Consider the following 23,188-nt stretch of genomic DNA (forward strand, 5'->3'; position numbering starts at 1 on the left):
TTTGTCTGGAAATGGCTTCATTGGAAATAGCATAGACCTTGAGGTGGGCACACCTGGATTCAAAAGGTGCCCTGATGATTCATCATTTGAGTGACCCTGGGAAATGCTCTATATTTCTTTTCTCTGCTTCCTCATCTAAAAGAGGGTGAATAGCACTTACCTTGCAGCATTTGCAAGGTAAATGTAACTCTGTGTATGTGCCTCACTCATTGAATGCACATAGAAAATGGGATTTTTTTTTTTTTTTTTACTACTGCCATTGCTTAGAAATACCACTAGAGGGTAGGTGTTACTTTTATTCCCATTTTACAGACAAGGAAATTGGAGCTAAAAGAGGTTAAATGTACGTGTCCTAAATTGCACAGCCAGGAAACTGATGATTCAAAATTAGAATGCAGGCTGACTGTGACTCTAGAGTTCTGTGAACCCATGGCTGCCTCACACTCTGACTGCTTCAAGGAAAACCTATCCACATCACTAAGATTTTTGTTTGTTTTATTTTTTTCTTTGTTGCTTCTGTCAACATACATCTCTGATTATTTCTCTAAACACTGAGCTTCTCATGGTGGTAGCTGAAACATAAATAATGCCATGCTAAAAGAAAGGGAGAGAGAAAAAAAGAAGTCAGCGAGAAGGTGACATAATATTGTAATTCAATACTTAATATCTCCAAAGACATGTAATACATCATCATGACATTTTCAGGAGATATTTTCTGGAAACTGGACAATAATTCAAATTGATGCTAAGCCTAAATCTAATTGTTTTATGATGCTACAAAGGACTACATGGGGCAAAGCATCCAAAAATCAGCGGTTTCAACAGTCATGTTGATAGAACAAATTTTACTGTCTGGCACGGATGAGAACAGCTGCCTAAATATACAATATTGATACCTAGGGCAACATAATAACAGGGATCTGCATCTTAGCCACACTGTAGCCTGCTCAGCAACCAGCCCTTTTACCAACCAAGCCCTACTATGAATTCTGGGAAATGTAAGGAGAGAAAAATCTAAGGTTTGTATTCAAGAGCCAAATGAAAGCCCTGGGGTTCAAGTAGGGCACAAGGTGGCTGAGGTCCTCATTTCTGGTATATGTCACATGAAAGATGAATTCCTATCTTCTGTTCCCAGCTGGTGAAATGTAGTCTGAAGGAGCCAGTCTCTGGAGCTGGAGAGGACTGGTTGGAGCCCCAGCCTTGCCATTTACCACCTGATGGACTTTACGCCCACAACTGGCCTCTGTGAGCCTTGGGGATCCTCTTTTGTAAAAATGGGACAATACCTAACATATACTCCTGTGTGTAATGGCACATTGAGATGTACATGGTTCAGGTAGGAAGCATAATTGTTTTATGATGATACAAAGGACTACATGGGGCAAAGCATCCAAAAATCAGCAGTTAAGGTATAAGGTATTATCTCATATTTGAAATAAACAAACAAAAATAGCCATTCAGGGTGTGTGTGTGTGTGTGTGTGTGTGTGTATGTGTGTGTAGCAGAAATTCTAGGATATACATCAAAAGACAATTCAACCAGGAAGACTAGGATTGGAAATAATATCCTAGGAATAGGAAAAATGGTATATTCAATATTTGTTTCATTTATAGGTATATTACCTTTGTAATGAGAATATTGATGATGATACTATTACTAGTACTTCCATGATATTGAAAATAGCAATAACACCAACTTCAGAAGGCTTGGGAAGGAAGACAGGGTAGAATATATATAAAATTGTAGCAGTGAGCAAAACGCATAGAAAGTGACCAAAAATTGCCTTTTTTTTTTTTTTTTTTTTTTTTTTTGTCTCTAGCTAACTGCCAAGCCTATGTTCTTCCTCTGTTGGAATAGGGTGAGACAGTGGGCCAAGATAGGCAGAAATTGACTAACTAATGCCTTTTCTTCTTCCCACTCTTGCCTTTGTCCCCATATCTTGAAATTTCTTCCTAACCACCCCTATCTTCCCAGATAATACTCATTCATCTTCCTTCCCTGGTCCTGTCACCTGGAAGTAGCCTGTCCTTCCCCTGTCCTGAAGCCTGGTACATGCATCTCGCTTCTTAAATCAGTGTCACCACTGATGGATTTGAATTTAGCCCACACTTTCTGAGTAGTCAGCAAGTGGCAGGGTGTAGGATATGCAGATGTCTTATCTACCTAGGGAGAGAGTGAGTTTTCTAAAGAAGAATCCATATCTAATTCATCTTTAAATTGGCATCTCTAAGCACAGCCTTTGGCCCTTAGTAAGTAATCAGTAAAGTATTGGGAATGAATGAATGGTGCTTTCAGGCAACTATTTGCAGAATATTGCCATAGATGCTATCAAATGGAAACAAAAGAGGCAAATCCCACAGTTCCCTCCCCATACTCTCCAGCGGTGCCTCAGATCTTACCTGAGACTCACTAAAGGGCCTTGATAATATGCAATTTTATTTTTGTTTAGCATTTAAGATACTGCATAACAACTTTACATCCAATAGCTCACTTGATCCTCATAGCAAGAGCTGTTAGAGGTTCTGGAGTCAGGTCTGTTTCATAGCTGTGTCCCCTTGGGCAAAAGTATTACCCTCTTTTGGACTCAGTAAGCTCATTTGAAAAATAAAATCAAAACAGTAACAGTAACTACCTGTAGGGTTACTGTCAGAAAGAAGTAAGCCGAAGAATGAAAAGTACTTATTAGAGTGGTTGGTATTCAATTATATTATACTCAGTGTATATGCATATATGTTCTAGGGAGCTACTTCATTACCACGTCACAGATGGAGAAGTTGAGGTCAGTAAAAGTGTCTTGCCCAAGTTACACACAATTATTTAACTACAAATCTGGAACTAGAATCCAGAAGACCATACTCAGGGCCCTGTACTTTGTCTCCTGAAACTTTATTTCTTAGCAGACTGATAATTGTATTTAACTTCTGAGTGTATTTATTCATACTGTCGACAAATGTTTATTGAGCACCACTTATGTGCCAAGCCTGGTTGTAAAAGCTGGGAATCCAACAGGAAATATAAAAGACATAGCACTTGGCCATACAGAGTGTACAATGTTGGGGAGAAGAAGAGCATTAAGCAAGTAAATGCACTAACACTTAGATTATTGCACATATGAATGAGTGCTTTGTAGAAAGGAATAAGCTGCTGTGAGCACCTGATAGGGGTGTGTGTGTGTGTGTGCATGCACGTGTGTGTATTTTACAGTGGAGAAGGGAGATAATCATATTAGTGAAATAATGTTCTCTGCAAAGGTAACAAGATATGTGAAGTTCCTTTTTATTTTATTTTATTGTTTTTGAGACATGGTCACCGTCTGTTGCTCAGGCTGGGGTGCAGTGGTGCAATCACATCTCACTGCAGGCTTGAACTCCTGGGCTCAAGCAACTCTCCTACCTCAGTCTCATTAGTAGCTGGGACTACAGGTACATGCAACAATGCCCGGCTAACTTTTACATTTTTTGTAGAGGTAGGATATTACTTTGTTGCCCAGATTGGTCTTGAACACCTGAACTCAAGCAATCCTCCTGTCCCGGCTTCTCAAAGTGTTGGGATTATAGATATGAGCCACCAGGCTGGGCTTTTTTTTTTAAATGTGAAGTTTTTGACATAGAAAATAGATTGGGTTCTATTTTCAGTTGGAACCTACGGTCTAGCAAACAATGAGCTAAACTATGAGAAACACAGGACAACTGGAGTATAGTTATGCTTTTGCTTTAAACTTAATTGTCATTTCTGAGCTGTTAATATCTGGAAGGACACAGCTAAATAGCCAAACAATGGCTTGTGAAATCTGGACCAAACCCCATGGGGCACTCTTGCAGTTTACACAACAGGAATGGGCATGCGCAGAGACTCTATAAAAGACCAAACAAAGTTAATATCATTTCACTGTTCTAAAAAACTAGTCAATTGCCATTTTTTTTGTTGTTGCTAAATTCATTTAGATGATGAAGCCTTTCTGTTTTTTATAGACAGAGAGCCCAGGGTAGTGTTTAAGAACAGAAATACAGAGCCAGCCAGCTGGTATTCAGGTTCTGGCCACACCACTAACTAACCAAATGATAATGATCCAGTTAAATGGGCCTTGGTTCCTCAGCTATAAAAATGTGGATCACAATCTCATAGGAATGTGGGAGGTAATAGATGTAAATTAAATTTCCCTTGTTTCAAATTACTCACTTTTAATGTGAACAACGTAATATATGAAAAATGCTTAAAACAGCACCTGACACATAATAAATGCTGGATAAATGTTAGGTATTCTTATACTATTTCTACCTACATATATTTGATAGTTCTACTGTGAAATAAAAGAAAATGCTGTCTTGTTCAAATATAGTTTCGCAAAAACAAACACAGTAACCAAGACTCCTGCTTGAACAACATATTAGCTTTGGATATAGCAGTGTAACCAAAAGCCCATTCTGTGACTCATTTCTGCTTTCCCGATTGTCTGTTCCTGCTCTGGTCCTCAGCCAGGAGTCAGTCTTTAGCCACACCATGGATATATACACATCAGATTGTGTATGTACATAAACAAGAACACACAGCTCCTGCTGTCTCTGAGGACTGCAAGAAATGACATTAAAAGTGAGTGATTTGAAACAACTGAAATTTAATTAAAAACAAAATTAAAAGTTGTTCCAAGCCTGGCGCTTCAGCCAGCAAGACTCAGAGGAAATTAGTAAGTGCTACTAATAGCTGGATCCAATTCACAAGCCTCTATGAGGAGACAGTCAGAGCAAAGAAGATGCATACCCTTTAGATGAAACAATTAAAGATCGCTTCTGAGAAATAATTGTGCATAGTATCCCAAGGCAAAAAAAAAAATTGCTGGTTTGTTTCTCTTTGACTTTCTCATTTCTATTAAAGGAAAATGCCCTGAGATTCTCCTAATAGCTTCTTCAATGGCAACACACTGATTCTGAAAACTAGACTTAACATGGGAGGCGGGGGCAAATTCCTTTAAAAAATGGTTTTCATCCACTGCCCTGATATTTCACCTTCCCAATTTATCATTCTCTGAAACTTCAAATACATACTCAAGGTGCTTAGTAAAACTGATTCTCCTCAAATAATGAAGACGATTGCCAGCTGGGAGTTGGGGACTCAGCAGCAGGATGGTTAAATGTGTTGGCAAGAGTGCTATGGAGGATGGAATCAGAACGGGCAGTGGGCAGAGGGGCTGCATCTGAGCAAGGCTCAGAAGCGGGTCCGAGAAGTCCACCTGTCCTGGGTTCTCAGGGTGGCATGGAGAGGGGTACCAGATAAACACCAAAAACTATGACAAGAAACAGGAAGATACTGAAAAACACAAAAGACAAAACAAACAAACAAAAACAAGACAATAAAGAAGGGTGTGGGGTAAAGGAAGGGGGAGGAATGACCAGACCTGTGACATTCAAAGTCTTCAAGAGTATTAACTGGCCAGGGGTGGAATGAACCAGCTTAGCTTAAATACACAAAATTGGAGCAGACAGTACATGTCCCTGAACCAAAGAACTGCCTTGCTCTACTTCCCTCGGTGTCATTGCCCATGGAAAGGAAAGAGAATGCCCCTTCCACAGAAGAGCTTGCCTCTGCTCACTTCTACCACTCATCGCCATCTGCCCCAACCACGTTCACCTTGTTGCACCTTGTTCATGTCACCCAAGTGGCTTTGACTATGTTGTTCCCTCTGCCTGAAACACACTTTCCTCTCCCACACAATTTCACATGTTCCTTTAAATACTACTTTCTCAGCGAGATCTTCCCTGACCACCATATCTCAGCTTTCCATCCCAACTCTCCTCTATTTTAATTATTTCATGCCATTTTAATTATCCTCACAGCCACTCTCACATGTTGCTAATGCCTACTTTGTTGTTTTGCTAATTTGCTTTGGTGTCCACCTCCTGCAGAGAATGAAAGCATCCTGCAGGCAGGGGCTGTGTCTATCTTTTCCAGCACAGCATCTCTACTGCTCTATGACATAAGAAACAGGAAATAAATACTTGTTCAATGAGTGAATAAATTCTTAAAAGATTAGAAAAGGTATTATAGGTAAAATACCTAGCATACTGCCTGGCACATGATGAATTCTAGCTGTTATTTTCATAAGGATCTATATTATGTTGATTTGCATTCTAGTGGTGAGGTTGTTTCTGGAAGGAGAGAGGATGGGGACTGAAATAGGACTGGAGGACTCTCGGTGCCAACTTGCTGTCCTCACACTGTGTTTGGAACATGCAATATGCCAAAAGTATGCACCTGTTGCCTAGATGGATCTTACTGACCATGTGAGGTTGGAGAGGGGATGGGGCTGGGTGCTGCTGAGGGCTGATGCTGAAGGTTGATTGGGGAGAGGGGAGAAGCTGGGGCCAATTTCTTTTTGCATAAAACAGTCTCATTCCATCCTCAAACAAGTTCTTGGAAGTGGACAATGAATCTGTCCAAGCCCAACTTACCCTTTGATGCTCAACTCAGCCTTTACCTTCTCTACGAATCTTTTGATGTCTACCTCAGTGAGAATTACCTTCTCTATCTTCCATCCCATTCCTGATATAGCTTTGTGAGAATGCAGCTTATGCTTACTGGGCTCAATACTCGTTTTGAAGTGTCTACCTCTTTGTCAAACGTTGTGACCTAATTTTGGGCTTCAAAATAAAATTGCAACCAATAATTCAATAACAGGAATCATAACTGAAGTAATGGTATTAAATTTCTCAGAATTGTTTTTTGAGTTATTTTTAAAAGTAACTTGAATAGGGAACAGATCTATATATACTGAGCTCCCACTCTATGTTGAATACTGTCACAAAAGGGGGTGGTTATAAAAATGGAAGACTCCCTGTCCGAAAGTAGTGTACGGTTCAATTGAGAATTAACAAGATAGACCATTATAATAGAACATAATCGGTGTTGTGATGACGATAAAATAGGAAGCTTGGGGAGCACAGAGCAGGGATGCTTGCCTCCTCTGCAAAGTCAGAGAATGCTTCCTACAAACGGTCACACCTGAGCTGAGTTCAGTAGCAGGAAGCTAAATGGAGGGGAGGGGTGATATGGTTTGACTGTGTCCTTGCCCAAATCTCATCTTGAATTGTAGCACCCATAATTCCCATAAGTTGTGGGAGGGAGCTCGTGGGAGATAATTGAATTATGGGGGCGGTTTCCCCCATATTGTTCTCATGGAAGTAAGTCTCACAAGATCTCATGATTTTATAAACAAGAAACCCCTTTTGTTTAGTTTTCACTCTTTCTTTCCTGCCACCATGTAAGATGTGACTTGCTCCTCTGTGCCTTCTGCCATGAGTGTGAGGCCTCCTCAGCCAAGTGGAACTGTGAGTCAATTAAACCTCTTTCCTCTACAATTACCCAGTCTCGGGTATATCTTTATTCGCAGCATGAGAACAGACTAATTCAAGGGGTAAAGGGATTTAGAAAAAAGGAAAGATATGCTGTAAAGGAACAAAACAGAGTCTGGGCCTTCAGGAAATAGGCATTTTATTTGGCCTGAGGGTGAGATGCCTAAGGAGGAGAACAGGCTAAGATACGGCTGAAAATAGTTTCTGGCTCTAACATTCCGCACTGTAGAAAACTGCCAAGCCAGCTACATGGCAATATGCATACAATGTGCCCTCATCCCTGTACTCATGCTCTCCCTTTTGGGGTAGCAGAAACTGCCATTTTTAATTGATTTCACATTTTAAGTGTGATACCAGCTCCCATCACTGTGCCACTATATCTTTTTTCAGGCCTCTGCTTCCATTTAAAGTTCTCTGCCCAGCACATTAACGCTTCATTTGAGTCTTTGCAGGGAATGGCTGGTCCTGGAACCTTCAGGTCATGTTAACCCTCATGTGGGTGACACAGACTGTTCACTCTCTCATCCTCCACCCTGGTTCAAATACTGTGGTGAGATGTCACCTGAGATATTACTCCAATGATTCAAACCTTCAGTGGAGCAGCTTTCAGAGGTCTGGCAAATTAATTTTGCTTGCAGGACACAGTGACATCTCTTACTAATAATTTTTACCCAGGAAGCATTTCTAAAGGTTCTAATGTTGTGTGTTCTTTAAAGCTGCTGGCATTTTCTTCCTTTTTTAAATCTAAAAATGTAGCCAAGAAGTAGGCATCTGATCCTTGGTCTCCCATGGGGATGCTGGTGCTTCAGGAGAATTATAACAATCCCTAGTTTTTGAGTGTGGTTACCATGGGCCAGACCCTTGCAATGAACAACCATTTAGTCCTCACAATAATAGTCTAATTTCTGGTGTATTAGCATCTCTATTTTTCAGAAGATGAAGCTTGAGTTAGGATTTGAACCCGGGTACTGTGGCATTGGTGTTGAAGCTCTTAACTACCACACCTCATAGCTTTACAAAAAAAGGCGATTATTCTTTCAGGCTTCCTCAACTCAGTTGGGCTTCTTATGTTGATTGATGTCTGGGGTCATCAAACCTTCAGGGATCCCAGGCACCAGATGCCACATCATCTTTGACTCTTCCTCTTCCTTGGTCTCTACTTGCAGTTAGTTGCTGTATTTCCTTGTTCTAGCGCTACAGAAACTCTTTTGTCTTTCTTTTCACATCTAATGCCCCTGTTCAGACCCGATGTTATGAACGCAATAAGGCAGCCCCTATCAGAGTTCCTTGTCTCTAGCTTTGACAACCTCAGATTCACCTTTTACATTGTGATCAGTCATTCAATAAATCATTATTGAACCCTGATTGCACACTGGAGATTACAAAGGAACAAGAAAGCTACATCTCAGCCATTACGGGTCTTATAGTAGCTTTGGAAGGGGCTATTGTTTTCCACATATTGAATATGTGTCAAGCAATATCACTCTTTAAGGTGGTTTACTGTGACTTTCTCCATTTTACAGATGCACAAACAGAGGCTTAGAGAAGTTAAATAACTAGCTTAAGGCTACGTAGCTACAAAATATCAGAGCCAGGTATTCAAACTCAGGCAGTGAGAGTCTACAGCCCAGACTCTTAACCAAAGTAGACACTGAAGAAGTAATTGCAAATGCACTGAATGCAAAAAGAAGTAGTTCAGGACTCGACTTAGACTGAAAGGATGGTGATGGTGATTCCAACAAAAATGAACATTACCAAGTACTTTAGAAATACGATCTTGTTTAATTCTCCCAACCCTACAGATTAAGAAATCATCCAGAAGTGTTAAGTAACATTGGTAACATCTATTATCTATTATTTCACAGAGTTAGCATTTGAACCCAGGAGTGTCTGACTCCACAGCCTGAACTCTGAATTAACAAGTTGCCGCGTTAATTTGTAAAAGCAACAGTGACATTTACACTCCTTTGATTAAAATCCTTCAGTGCTTCCATGACTCCCAACCTACCTCCAAGATAAAATCCCAACTGTTCTTCCTGGCTAACCCCCCCATTAAATCCATTCATGACCCCACAGATCCCCAGCCTTGCTGGATGCTACCTGCTCCTGCCACACCTTTGCTCACGATGATCTCTTTACCTGGAAGATTGCCCTTCTTGTCCTTCTCTCTTCCCTCTTGCAACAGAAGTGAACACTCTTACTCCCAATCCCTGCCCATCCAGTTTCCTCAAATGGGAACAGATTCTAGCAAAATCCTCTTGCTTCCTGGAGCTTTACCCAGGTCTGCCCAGTGGAAAAGACTCCAAGCTTCGCTCGCAATCTGGCTGACTCTTGTCTATGTACCCTGACGGTTCAGATTTTCATCTACCTTCCATAGTAGCCTTTTGCTTTATAGTTATCCTATCATTTTAAATGACACATATGATCCCTATGAGGGTGTGATTAGTGTTTTCTAACCATCTATTTTTGGCTATTTTTATGCTACTCTCTATTTCACCCTCACCACCACCCTGTGAAGTAGGGGCTTATAGCTTCACTTTTATACATGGTAAAATTGGTGGTTCTGAGAAGTACAGTGACTCGTCCAAGATCCATAATTAGTAAGAGGAGGAGCATTAAGATTCCGAATCTCATGTTCTTTCCCCCACCTCACCAACCTTTAATGCCGACTGTGCCTGAGTTTGTTCCAGAATCTAAGTCCTGGCACCGAGCAGGCACTCAGCAAATGTCAGCTGAAAGTCTGAATGTATGAACTCACCTATAAAGTTTAAATGGGAGCCAGAGCTAAAGACAGGGAGGGAATAAACAGAAGGTTCAGGGACGGTCCAGGCCCCGGGGATCACTCCAGCTGATGGTGAGATGCCCCAGCCATTAGCTGAGGTTCAGAAAGTTGCCAAGAGTTTCTGGAAAACCCAAAGCTGAGCAGCTGCAGATATATTTGGCTTACATAATCCAGAGGAACACGCTGGGGAGAAAAGCCAAATAGCAAGCCTTTGCTGGGTACCAGGGATGGTGAAAGGGGAGCAGAGATGCACAGGTTTTATTTATTCCTCCCATCTTATCCTTTCCCATGTGAATACAATGCATTCTTCCCCTCCCAAACTCCTGCTGGCATCAGAGATGTTCAAGGTCCTTCTGCAGCTGGGGCTGAGAAGGGAAGCTGGGGAGGGGCAGGTGTCTTTCCTACCATGGCCCAGGCTTCCCACCACTTTATTTTTCATCCAGGCAGCCTTGGGAGCCCGAAGTCCCTCCACAAGCTTGGCTGTGATCCTTCTAAGCTTTCTTCAAATGGCAATCTGTGGGCTATGGAAAGTTTGTTCAACTGTCTCTGCTCCCAGCCTCCTCTGTTCAGGGCTGTCTGACAGCTGTTTGGCCCAAACCAGTCTGGAGAGAGAGTACTGGGGACACCAATGTGATGGCTGCATGAGGACTTGGAAGGTCATCGTCCATCATGAGATAAGTAAAGGGGAACCCTGTATTTCTCCCTCTCCTTTAAGATATTGGGGCAGGGAAAAATCTTAAGTATCATCTTGTTCTCTCCCATATTTTATAATGAAGAAACTGAGGCCTGAAGAAGTAGAGATTTGTGCAAAGTTGGGGTCAATTCATAGAGGAGTCAGAGGATGATCATAGTCATCAACTTCTCTATTACATTCTGTGGATGTTGATTTAAAATGATTTTGTTCAGCCTCTTCCCACCTGTGTAACACTAAGGTGGTCATATAACCTCATTAGGCATACATGACCTTTAAATTTTTAGGTGTCCCTTAAATTTAAAATGAAGATAATAACTGAATCTACTTCATGAGGTAATAGAATGAAATAGGTACTACCTTGTAAAGAACTTAGCATAGGACCTGACACTTAGCAACTGTTCTGTAAACATTCCTAATCATTACCAGTGTTATTGCAACCACTGGGGGCTTTGGAAAACAGGGTCTATATGAATGCACTGGCATGTGTCCATGCCCTTCCCTGGGAAGCTTGCCATCACCCACTGCCCTTCTTCAGATAAGTGTCAATGGCTCTAAGATGCTGCTCAGGTAGCACCTCCTCAAGACACTTTCTTTGCATCTCCAGCTTGGGATACTTGTCTGCTCCACATCAGTGTCTCCATAGCATCTAGGACAGCCACATTATGAATCATTCACAATGATTTTCTTCTTTTATTGACTTGGCATCTCCACCACCACTAAGCTGGAGAAGGGCAGAGGTGGTGTTTTATTTGTCTCTGCACGTTAGTGTCTAAGCATGCCACAGAGAGTACAGTATGAAATGTCTGTTGACTATAGGAGGGAAAAAAAGAAAAAATGGAGGAGCGGAGGAAGGGAGAAAGACAACAAGCAGATACTATATTAAAGAGTGGTGGTATCAATGCATTTTAACTATCTAGCTTCCTTCTTCTAGCCAAGGGAGGCTTACCTCCCTAGTATTGTACCTTTTCCTTACCTAGCCTTCTAAGACCCTATTCCAACCCTGAGGTTGTCTTTATACATATCAAAGCTGTAATCAAACAGTGAGGCAAATACAACATTGTCATAATCACACCTACCCTCTCAGATGGCAAGATGCTTTTAAATTAATCACCCCACAAACACTCTTTGAAGGAGGGGGTAGTAGCATGTTTTTAGGTGAAAAAAGAAACTGGACAGAAAGCAGATGAACTGGTCTGAAATCCACATCTCCTGGGCCACAGGTCAATGCACTTAATGTCTTCACCATACTACTTTCTTTCTCCTGTGGACTGCTCCACAGCCTCAATTCTACGCTATTTTGCAAACCTCAAGCCAATAATAATGGAACAACTAACTCTGTAGTCTTGACATCAATCTCATCAAAGCTCCCACCCAGCATTCTCTCTTTCCATTCTAAAAGTCAAAGTGTTTTCCTGCTCACAACAACAGAACAGAATTATTAATGAGAGAAAATTGAGTTTGCCTACTCCTTGTAACAACCCTCTGCCCCAGTTCCTGGGAACATATTTTTGGACTAAATCTGCTATCAAAACACAGAAATTAGTCTCCAATTTTGGACATCAAACTCAGTTATCTTTTTTGTTATGAAGGGAAATTAGTAACAATTCATTCTGGTTGGAAGCCAAGCTAATATCTTAGCACAGAGTGTCATTAAAAATCACAGTCCCACTGGGTGCTGTGGTATCTTTAAAAGCTTGAACATATTCAGCTGCTTAGAATGGTTTTTCTGTGTTTGTTCTCCCCCAAGCCGCTTGTCACTTTAACCTCAGGATCAGTTAATATTTAAGGCAGAAAATGGCTTGAAGCATCATTTTTTTCTTCCATGGTTTTGTGGATTTAGACTTTCCTAATGAAGAGATTTGGAAAAAAAAAAAAAAAAAGGAATTTTACTCTAAGGGGTGTCCACAGCTCCTAGCCATTGCTAAGCAAGTTGGCCATTAAATAGAAGAAAAAGAAGAAGAAAAAAGTTTTCACAGTTTATAATTATATTACCGATTTCATTACAGATCTCATTTTAATTCTGACTGAAATCTTGCCTTGCCTTCTCCCTGTACTCTCTCACGTACAGTTATTAAGTCTAGGTTGGAGTTCAAGCTATTCTTCCTGATTTCAGCATATTAATATGGTTTATTGGTATTTCATTGCCACCTCCCCTATGGGGGTTCTGAATCTCAGCTCAATTTATATTTCCCCTCTTTCTAGGCTCCAGCATGAAGGTTGTTTCATTTTGATGTTGAGAAGGCATGTGTGAATTTGATTGGAGTTTATTTTGGGGGATGGGAGCAACATCCTTGGGGAGTGAAATCAATCACAGAAGAATAGGCAGCCTCAGACCTCCTGCACTGTCATTCTTTAGGATGTATCTTCCTAGATCATCTGGGTCCACCTGTCGGTCCTCCCTTACTTCATTTTTTACAGACACAGTTTCTTATATGCCTATTGAGTCAGAACCTCTATTAGTCATCACAATAAGTCAGAACGTGAATAAGCTGTGGTCCTTGACCTTGAAAAAATTCAAGTCTAACCCCTGAAATAACTTTAAAAAAATATAAAAAACCCAGTGAAAGCTTTTTAGGGGCATCAAGTACGTTTTGAACCCTGTCCAAGGTTCTGAATACAACATGCAAAACAAATACAATCTTTATCCTTATGAAACTTGAAACCTAGTGAGAACACTAACTAGATAAATACACAATTATACATTGAAATAAGTGTAATAAGAAAAAAGGGCAGGGTTCAAGGAGAATGATTAGTAAGGGAGCTAACAGAGACTGGGAAGTAAAAAAGGAAAGTCCATTACCATAGGGTAAATGAGAGAAACTGGAGATAAGGGAAGAAGTTTTCAGGCAAAGAAAAAAACATGTGCAAAGGTCCTGAGGCAGGAGGCAACAGAGAAATTTAAGGAACCAATATAGGGAGAGGTAGTGTGAGGTAAGACTGAAAAGGCAGGCAAGGGCCTGACATTGCAAGGATGCAAAGACCATGATAAGAACTTCAGTCTTCAAAACAAGTAAAAAAAAAACAATATACAGTTTTATGGAAAGTATGATATGTATACAATACATTTATGCAATGTATTGATATTTTTAATTGTAAAAGATTGCTGTGTTTGCACTATTTTTTTTTTTTTTGAGACAGAGTCTCGCTCTGTCGCCAGGCGCCAGGCTGGAGTGCAATGGCACGATCTCGGCTCACTGCAACCTCCGCCTCCTGGGTTCAAGCAATTCTCCTGCCTCAGCCTCCTGAGTAGCTGGGATTACAGGCATGTGCCACCACGCCCAGCTAATTTTTGTATTTTTAGTAGAGACAGGGTTTCACCACGTTGGCCAGGATGGTTTCGATCTCCTGACCTTGTGATCTGCCCGCCTCAGCCTTCCAAAGTGCTGGGATTACAGGCATGAGCCACTGTGCCTGGCCGTGTTTGCACTATTGAGAAAAGACAGTAGAGAGGCTAGATTTAAAGCAGTAGGCCAGTTTGTAGGACTGTGGCAGTTGTCTCCATGACACATATGTAACAGTAATAGTCACAGGAGTTAGACTGAAGTCTTTAGAAAGGCATATGTAGTTCTAGGTAATGTATATGAAAGGAGACGATTTTTGTCTCTGGTGACTCATTGAAGAAGGTTTGCTAGAGGAGGGAGAAAAATAAGTTATGCCATAGAGATAGGTGAGATTGACATATATGCAAATATATGATGGAGAGGAATGTATAAGCAAAGGCATATAGAAAGGCAGGTACCAGATAAGATAGTCTACTTGTCTAAAAACAGCATCGAATGAGTTAATGAGGAAACAGACAGAAGGCATATTGTATACAACTTCCATTCATGAGCATGTTCCACAGTATTAAAAGACCTGCAGTCAATACTGAGCATTTTAAAACAAAGCTTGGGATGATTTCAGAGAGCAGAACGTCCAAGGAACTACTCTTTTTAAATAAATTGCTTGGCAGTTTGTGGCCAAGGATCCACTTTCAATGTGGTATAATTTTCCCTTCTAAGAATTGAAAATACTCTTTCCTTGTATTAAAATCGCTGCAAACTAGTTCTCAAGCCAATTATGGACCTCATTCTTCTCTAACAGCATGAAGCCATGCATTAGCTCACTCTTTTGGGATGGGAGACATCAAGTAGGGAAAAAAGCAAATAAACGTAGGCACACGTTATTGTACACAATTTTATGCTCAAAACCAGATACATGTGTGGCATATTAGTGAACTATGCCGTCCCAAAATGTGGGCATTTATACTTGATGATTTCACGGGCTAAGAAGGAATACTCAGAGCCCAAATACCTCAGTCATAGGGAACAGAAAAGACTTGGCTATCAACTTAAGTCAATCTAAAAGATGATGTTAACCATTTAAATTAACTTGAATAAAAAAAATTTTAGCATAGGTATTTTAATGTAACAATCATATCAATATATAAAATTGTGTGTGTGTGTCTGAGACAGAGAGAGAGAGAGAGAAAGACAGAGAGAGAGAGAGAGAGAGAGAGAGAGAGAGAGAGAGAGAGAGAGAGAGAGTTTAGCTAAGTAATGTATTCAAGAGACAGCGACATCCCTGGTTTTTACCCATTTCTGAGCCTATGCAAAGCATTCGCGACACTCTGGATGAAGTACTAAGGTATAAACAAACGTATTCTAAAAGTTATAAAAATTAAGTGGTTTTAAAATTTACAGTTTAATAAGATGGCTCCAAGACAAAATATCATGTATTCAAGCCAAACACATCTCTTCCTTTCTCTTCTACAGCTTCATGAAAATGTGGTCATCTATTCTCAGGAGATTTTCTATGATGGGGAACTCATTACCTTGCAATGACCCCTTCCAATATTAAGAAAATATTATTACAACTTATAACATTTACATAATATATTGAGCCATTATTAGGTCTTAGGTACTGAGCTAAAAGCTTTATAAGTATTATTTCACTTATTCTTCACAATAACTTTATGAGATAAGTACTGCTATTATTCCCAATTTATAGATAATGTAACTGAAGCTGAAAATGTTTAAGTAACTATCACAAGTCACACAGTCAACAGCAGAGGAAGATGTTTCCAAACTAGGGTTCATCTTCTCCCATTCCTGACCACACTCATCACTCGTATAACTCTCTAGCTGTGCTTCCTTAAATCTTCCAGAACCAGCCTGCTCTCTTCAAAAAAATTAATAATTATCCTGATCTCCTCTCTGGAAGCTTAGAATGTAGAAGAATCTTAGACTGGGGGCTCAGGTAGACTTAGGTTTTCATACCACGTCATCTGTATGTTAATCTAATAAAGATCCCTGAGCCCCACTTTTCAAGTATGCAAATGAGGATACTAAATCCCAACTCTCAGTTTTGCTATGAGAACTGAATGAAGAGTCCTATGTAAAGTGTTTTGTATGCTGCTCAATAGATAACAGACATACTCAATAATAGTAAGTTCCCTTCCTGTCTAGGTTCCTTCAACTCTTGTTATTGAATGTCTTCCATCTTTTCCTTAAGAGGCCATTGGGTATCTACAGTGCTTTCTCAATATTTTAACTGCCAAATCCTCTCACTTGAATAACTTCCAATGTATAACAACTCTTGGAACAAAACAGAGAACTCTAGGTGGAATGTTACCTGCCTACACTGGAGAAGAACCATCTTACCTACTTCACCTAAAAAGCTTCTTCCTTTAAAAGCAGACTCTTCTACTGGCTGACCACATTGGGTGAATATATACCAACTTTCATTGGGAACTTCCATAGATGCATAAACTAGGATCTCAGCTAAGATAGGTTTAATATTAACCAATAATTATTTCTCAATAAGGCTAACTGCATGGCAATTTTGATCAGGCCCAAACCTGTGTGATCAGGGTTAGTATATTATAAACCTTAAGAGTAGACCACTCACATTATATCTGATGCTGTTGACAGTCACTGGAGTTATGCTATGAGGCAGCTCCATTAATAGGGCATTGACCATAAGTCAAAGGTGGAGGAAACCAAAGACCATTATCAAGGATGCTTATACTGATTCCAAAGGGTCTGAAGGAGTGATCATATATGTTAGATGGAAAAAAAGTAACACTTAAAGAAATATTGACATAGCTCTCAAAGCTCTCAAAGTGACAACCTAGAGAGTTCTTGAAAAGAATATTAATATGTGGGCTCTAGCCTCAGAGAATATGACTTACTGGTTCTGGGAATTAACTCCCCAGATAACCTAAATGCAGATGATTTATAGTTCACAGATGAATAAACAATGCTAGCTTAAGTCTGTTTAGATGCAAACATGTTCCATTTCTTCAGTGTGTGCTTGGGAGGGCAAAAAGCCAATGAAGGCTTTGAAGAAGCCCAGATAAAAGAAGGGGTGAGATTTGCCAAGAGTTTGGATGGGAACTGTGTCAGAACTCTTGCCAGCTGAGCTCTGGACAACTGCTATGTCATAATGACCTTTTCTTTATAATGGACAGTAAGCATCGAGAATGACTATGCAGTAACACAAGGGCAGAATTCATTTTCTCCTGGAAGACAGGACCCATTACTCAGCCCCATCCAACGATCCAGCACCATGGACAGCTCAGTGTGTGAGGGAGGCTGAGAGCTCTCTGCTAAGAAAGGGCCAGCACCTTGGCAGCTTAAAACTCATGAGGGTGACTCAAAAACGATGAATGCTGCCCTGGCCTTGGTCCCTGGGAGACCTGATCTCAAATGGAGCTTCTTGCACTTGGCATGGGCTGCCCTCATCCTGACAGGCCTCATTAAGACTTTGTTTTTATTGTTTTTTAAAACTTTTCCAGTCTTAATGGGCCAGCATTATGATGTGGGTGAATACGTGTATATAAAATATAACAGAATTGTGCACTTTCCATCATCTGTGTTTGTTACTATATTTATGTTAGGTTATAACACATTTATAAATATCAATACTAAGGGATGATATAGGTTCAAGAACATAGGCACTATTATCACCTTCCCTCTTATCCCCTTATGTAATACCCTCTTATCTCCAGAAATCAGGACTGCAAACTTCACTAGTACAATTTTTAAAATCAATTTTCTAGATCCTTCTCTACTCCTACAGAAGACTGGATTCTACTCCTTTCGCATCCCAGTTACTATATCTGCCAAAAATGGATAATAAAGACCACTTTGGAGAGCTGTTGGAGGAATGAGATGAGCAATTCCCATAGACTTTCTGCCAAAGGAGGCCTTGGGATTATGCTGGGGAAGGTGAGCTTGCTTGGAATTACCAGACAGGTGTCCACCTGGCTTCAGGGGCTGGCTGCTCCCAGGATTCCTGCTGAGCCCCAGAGATGGAGGACTTTCAACTGTTAAGGTCTTCAAGTGGGAAAGTCACTTTCAGCTAGAACAAAGCAAATAATGTACTTCCTCTTCCATTCACCTCACTGAGAGTAGCTAAATTCACCTATTTGGTTTTCTATATTTTCTTGCGTTGCCATGTTCTAGCTTCTGAAGTCTCCCTCTTTACAAACTATTTTAATAATAAGAGTAATAACAGCTACCATTTGTTGGGCTATCACAATGTTTTAGACACTCTACTAGGCACTTTATATACATTGTGACATTCAATCATCTCATAATAATCCTTATTTTTCAGATAGATGAGAAAAACGAGACTCAGGTAGCTAACTCGACTCTTCTATGTTTCACAGTAAATAAGCAACAAAGTTGAGATCCAAACCAAAACCTACTTCATTTGAAAGGACACAATCCTACTAAGATATTATGGCATGTAAGGGATGGAGATTCCATTGTGCCTAGAGACAAAGATACTGTGGACAAGGCCTTCCCAATGCTGTCTTAGTCTAAGCTTGCTCCGTCACATCTCCAAGATGTGTACACTCCATAGTTATTTCTAATTTTTTTTGTATTAATTATATATTTTTTATTTTCTGTATGCTTGATGCTCTGGCATCTAAGCCTCCTGACTGGGGAGAACCCTCCCCTCCAGGTATAGTCATATCTTAGAGAAAGCAAAAGACTTGTCCAGGGAGCATGCCTTTCATATGAAAATTAACCAATCCAGAGCCTACACTCCAATCATCTCCTCTATGTGGCTTATCACACTGGGAAAGAATATACTTTCCCTTCATCATCCTAGGGCCAGATACCAGGCAATCAGGAGCAGCTCCAAAACCCCAGAGCCCACCAAAGTTAATTCAAATTAGCCAATCTCAAATCTGTCTACACTGCTTACATCACCTCACCCATTTCTTCCTGCAATAACCACAATACAGGCTCTTGCCCATGCTTTCCACTTGCTCCTGTCTTCTGATATATCCGAGTGCTTTCCCACACAGTGTGCTGTGCATTGTGTATCTGAGATCTGTGAGTATGAAAACTGCTTTTCACAACAGTCCTTTCCATATCTGCAGACAAATCCTGGGTACATTTTAAAACTTTATGGGTATATTTTAAAACATCTTTGATCTCTCTGCATCATCCACCTTAGTTTTCTTTGATTCAGCACCTGTTGTATGATTAGAGATCTACTAGAAGGAGCCCTTAGAATAATGAACACAACTCAGCTTTAATTCAGGCAACATTCATTCACTGAGCACATATTTGCTGAACATCCATTATGGACCAGGCACCTTGCTTATCACTGGGAATACAATATTTCCTCCCGAAAGACATAATTTCTGCCCTCACAGAGATTCCAGTCTAGAGGCAGAAACAGACTGAAATTCCACAGGCTGTTTCCACCACGGGCAGAAATTCCACAGGCTGTTATAAAATTTTAAGTTTATAACACTGGGAGCACTGAGAAAGGACAGCTTTTAATTGACCACACATGGGTCTGTCCTTCTAAATCATCAAGATCATTTGCTGTTCTCTTGGGTAGTCTCTTGATTTTGTTCTTTCCCAGCTGTTTTCTATTTCTCAGTCATATGCTATCTGAAAATTTGACGAACACGATAAAGAACAGGAACTGTAGTCTTCAGAACACTCCAATGAGATAGGTACTATTGTTATCCACCTCTTATAGATGTAGAGACAGAGACTCAGAGAGGTGAATTCACTTGGCTATCAAAGAGGCAAACAACAGAACAAGCATTTGGATTAATGTTTATATTATTCCAAAGCCTGTGCTCTTAAGTCATTAAACTATTTCACCTTGAGCAAGTTATTCTCTCAGGGATTCAATTTCTACATGTATGAAAATAAATATGTAAAACTTGAACACCTTTAAGGCTTAACATTCTGCAATTAATGAGTAGTGACAGCTGAGAGATAAAAGATGGGAGACAGGCATTTTGTAGAAGTTAATATTTGCTCTACTGTTTTTTTCCAACGCAGGTCATCCCTCTTGCTCCTCCATCGCTATATTCTGGCCACATCCAGGTTCTGGCAATTCTTCTAGCTGCATAATCCATGAAACCACTTGCTTCTGTAATTTTGTTCCTTCTGCCTTCCTATACCATTCCCTACCATCTTCCCCACCACATGTTTACCTATCTTATGTGCACATATGATTCATTAAAGATGAACCAAAGTCTTGTACACAGGTCTGAATATCAACTGAATGTATATGAACTAAGAAATGCTAAGCTCTGACTGTATATGAATTTACTTGCAGTCCAAGTGAAAAACAAGTAGGGGTTTCTGCACTACAGTGAAGTGGGAACAATCAGGATGCATTGATAGAAGTTTGGGTGTTTCAAAACATGGGTTGGGGGGTAAAAGTTCTGCTTTGCTCTGGTCACAATATACTGAAGGGATGGTGCTAAGTTCTGAACACTAAACCATGAAGATAAAATCAAATTTCTTTGAAGGAAAACTGGCAAATAGAGGGTAAGGATCTCAGAAACATTCAATACATATCAAAATACAAAACTATTTTTAAGAATTAATGGTACTACAGAACATTAACTGGAAGGAGGCACAAGGAAACCTTATGAGGTGCTGGAAATATTCTATAATTTTATCTGGGTCGATTCATATGTAATCCTATGTTACATGTCCTTATCACAAAAAATTAGAGTGAGAAGAAACTTTTAGTGGTGATGTTTATGTTTATGGCGTTCCTTATGGTGATGATTTCACAGGTATTTCAAACTCATCAAGACATATACATTTTTAAAAGTGTAAAATGTATACAATTTTTAAAGTACAAAAAGTTCTGAAACTAAAAATTTATTAAGCTGCACAATTGCAGAGTTAAGGTGTGCCTTCTTCATTAGAATTATGCTAAACTTCAATGTATCTAAAGATGGTGATGCCATGTGACAAGTGTTTGAAAAACAGACACCAACATGTCCTGGAGTATGTAAACTGGAGCAACTTTTCTGGAGGGCACTTTAGCAATAGATAGCAAGCACGTTAATCAGGGTCTTGGACCATGCTTTGCTAATGACTATGGTGGCTACAGTGTCTCAGTAATTCAATTTAATTGGGTAAAAAGTAAATGGTAGAACATAAGATACTTGTAAAGTGCATTTACAGGGAATGAGAATATGAATATTATCCAGGACATTCAGGATATTCCAATAAAATTTATATAATATTTATTGTCATATGTTTTTAATTAGCAAATAATCTCTGGGGGGCATTTTTATTTTGAAATGGATCTGCAAGCATAAGAATCAGTAGGTTCTCTGCAGTAGCTCAATCTTTCTGCATCCCCATTTGAATTCTTCCTTTATTTAATAAACTTTATCCTTGCTCATAGGATAAAAGCAGTGCTTACTGGATAAAGAAAATGTGGCACATATACACCATGGAATACTATGTGGCCATAAAAAAGAATGAGTTCATGTCCTTTGCAGGGACATGGATGAAGCTGGAAACCATCATCCTCAGCAAACTAACACAGGAACAGAAAACCAAACACTACTTGTTCTCACTCGTAAGTGGGAGTTGAACAATGAGAACACAGGGACACAGGGAGGGGAACATCGCACACTGGGGCCTGTCAGGGGATGGGGGGAACGGGGAGGGGAAGCATTAGGACAAATACCTAACACATGCAGGGCTTAAACCCTAGATGATGGGTTGATGAGTGCAGCAAACCACCATGACACATGTATACCTATGTAACAAACCTGCATGTTTAGCACATGTATCCCAGAACTTAAAGTAAAATAAAAAATAAAAATAAATAAAAGTGGTATTTAATTCAAATAATCTAGACTCCAAATGGTAAGATCCTCTTCCAAGGTCTTTAGATGCTTCTTTCTTTCCCCTGTAATATATATATTAACAATTCCAAGGTTGGGCCATACATAGAAACATTTGACCAGCCAGAGGTGCAAGGTGCTGAGTGGGTGTGGAGCATTTACAATGCTCAGCTCTTACCATCTGCTATGAAGTGCTCAGGCACATGCAGAGTCACCTTCACAGTGAGTGGACAAGACATCTGGCTGCCACACACCATGGCCAAGATGCAGGAGCTCACAGCAATCAGTGTCAGGGCTGTCTTGTTCACTGGGCTTTTCAGCAAACCTGGTAACACAAACACACAGAAAGATACATTATTCCATGAGGTGAAGAAATGGGAGTGGCATCAATTTTTGGAATTCTATTATTTTCCAGTTGGGAATCTGAAAAAAGAAAAGAAAAGAAAAGAAAAGAAAAGAAAAGAAAAGAAAAGAAAAGAAAATACATGCTTTCTAACCTTTGTGCCTGCTATGTGACCTCAGTGGGCTCTTGTTGGGCCTTGGTTTAACACTCTGCAAAATGGGCTTCTTATTCCTTTGGGTAGACATAAAAGAAACGGGCTTCCTGAAATTCGTAGTAATTTTCACTCCTCCCTTCCCAATTTGGTTGGTCATTCTTGATAACAATTAGATGATATTAAGCCTTCCATTCTCCTTAGAGGCAAGTGAAAAGATGTCACGCTGTTAAATTCAGTAGAGCTTAGTGAAATAAGCATGGGCTTGGGAGTTAGATCATTCTGGGTTCAAATTTGGGCTTTGGCCCTCATTGGCTGTGTGATCTCCATCTTCCAAACTTCAGTTTCTTTATGTGTAACATGAAGATAATAAATATCTCACAGCATTTTTGTGACAATTATGCAGCATGATTTGTATATAATGCCTGTCATTTAGAAGAGTTTCATGGTTAGAAGCTGATCAGTTCAAATTAATTTGACAAGGCTTTACTGAGCAGCTACTATGTGAGAGACATACAGAGCAGAAGAATAATTTCTCCTCTTCAGGAGTTTATAGGGTAGGGGGAAGAGTCAAGCTTATCCATGGCTAATTAGATTCTAAGACAAATTGTGTTATGACCTAGCAGAGAGGGCACAGAGTGGGGAGGGTGGTTTTGCCTCTGAAAATTAAAGACAATTTTATGGATATAATAGGAAAAGTAGATTGGATCTGCACAGCTAGAGGACGCTGAGCCAACAGAGAAATTCTAT

General features: G+C 40.0%; 1 protein-coding gene and 1 long non-coding RNA gene across 8 annotated transcripts in view; one reads left to right on the forward strand and one right to left on the reverse strand.

Moving 5' to 3' along the window:
* Positions 1–23,188, reverse strand: part of ASTN2 (astrotactin 2) — a 1,016,905-nt gene that overhangs the window by 607,450 nt on the left and 386,267 nt on the right. For all 7 annotated transcript variants that reach the window (XM_078375313.1, XM_002743253.6, XM_078375307.1 and 4 more), the window contains one exon: positions 22,123–22,269. In XM_078375313.1, coding sequence (XP_078231439.1) covers positions 22,123–22,269 — 147 coding nt within the window. The remainder of the gene's footprint in view (positions 1–22,122; positions 22,270–23,188) is intronic.
* Positions 10,581–21,930, forward strand: LOC128929402 (uncharacterized). Its single transcript, XR_008475815.2, has 3 exons — positions 10,581–16,526; positions 17,865–18,033; positions 21,497–21,930. It is a non-coding gene; the product is annotated as an uncharacterized LOC128929402 (long non-coding RNA).

Source organism: Callithrix jacchus, chromosome 1 (genome assembly GCF_049354715.1).
Source record: "Callithrix jacchus isolate 240 chromosome 1, calJac240_pri, whole genome shotgun sequence".
Lineage (NCBI taxonomy): Eukaryota > Metazoa > Chordata > Mammalia > Primates > Cebidae > Callithrix > Callithrix jacchus.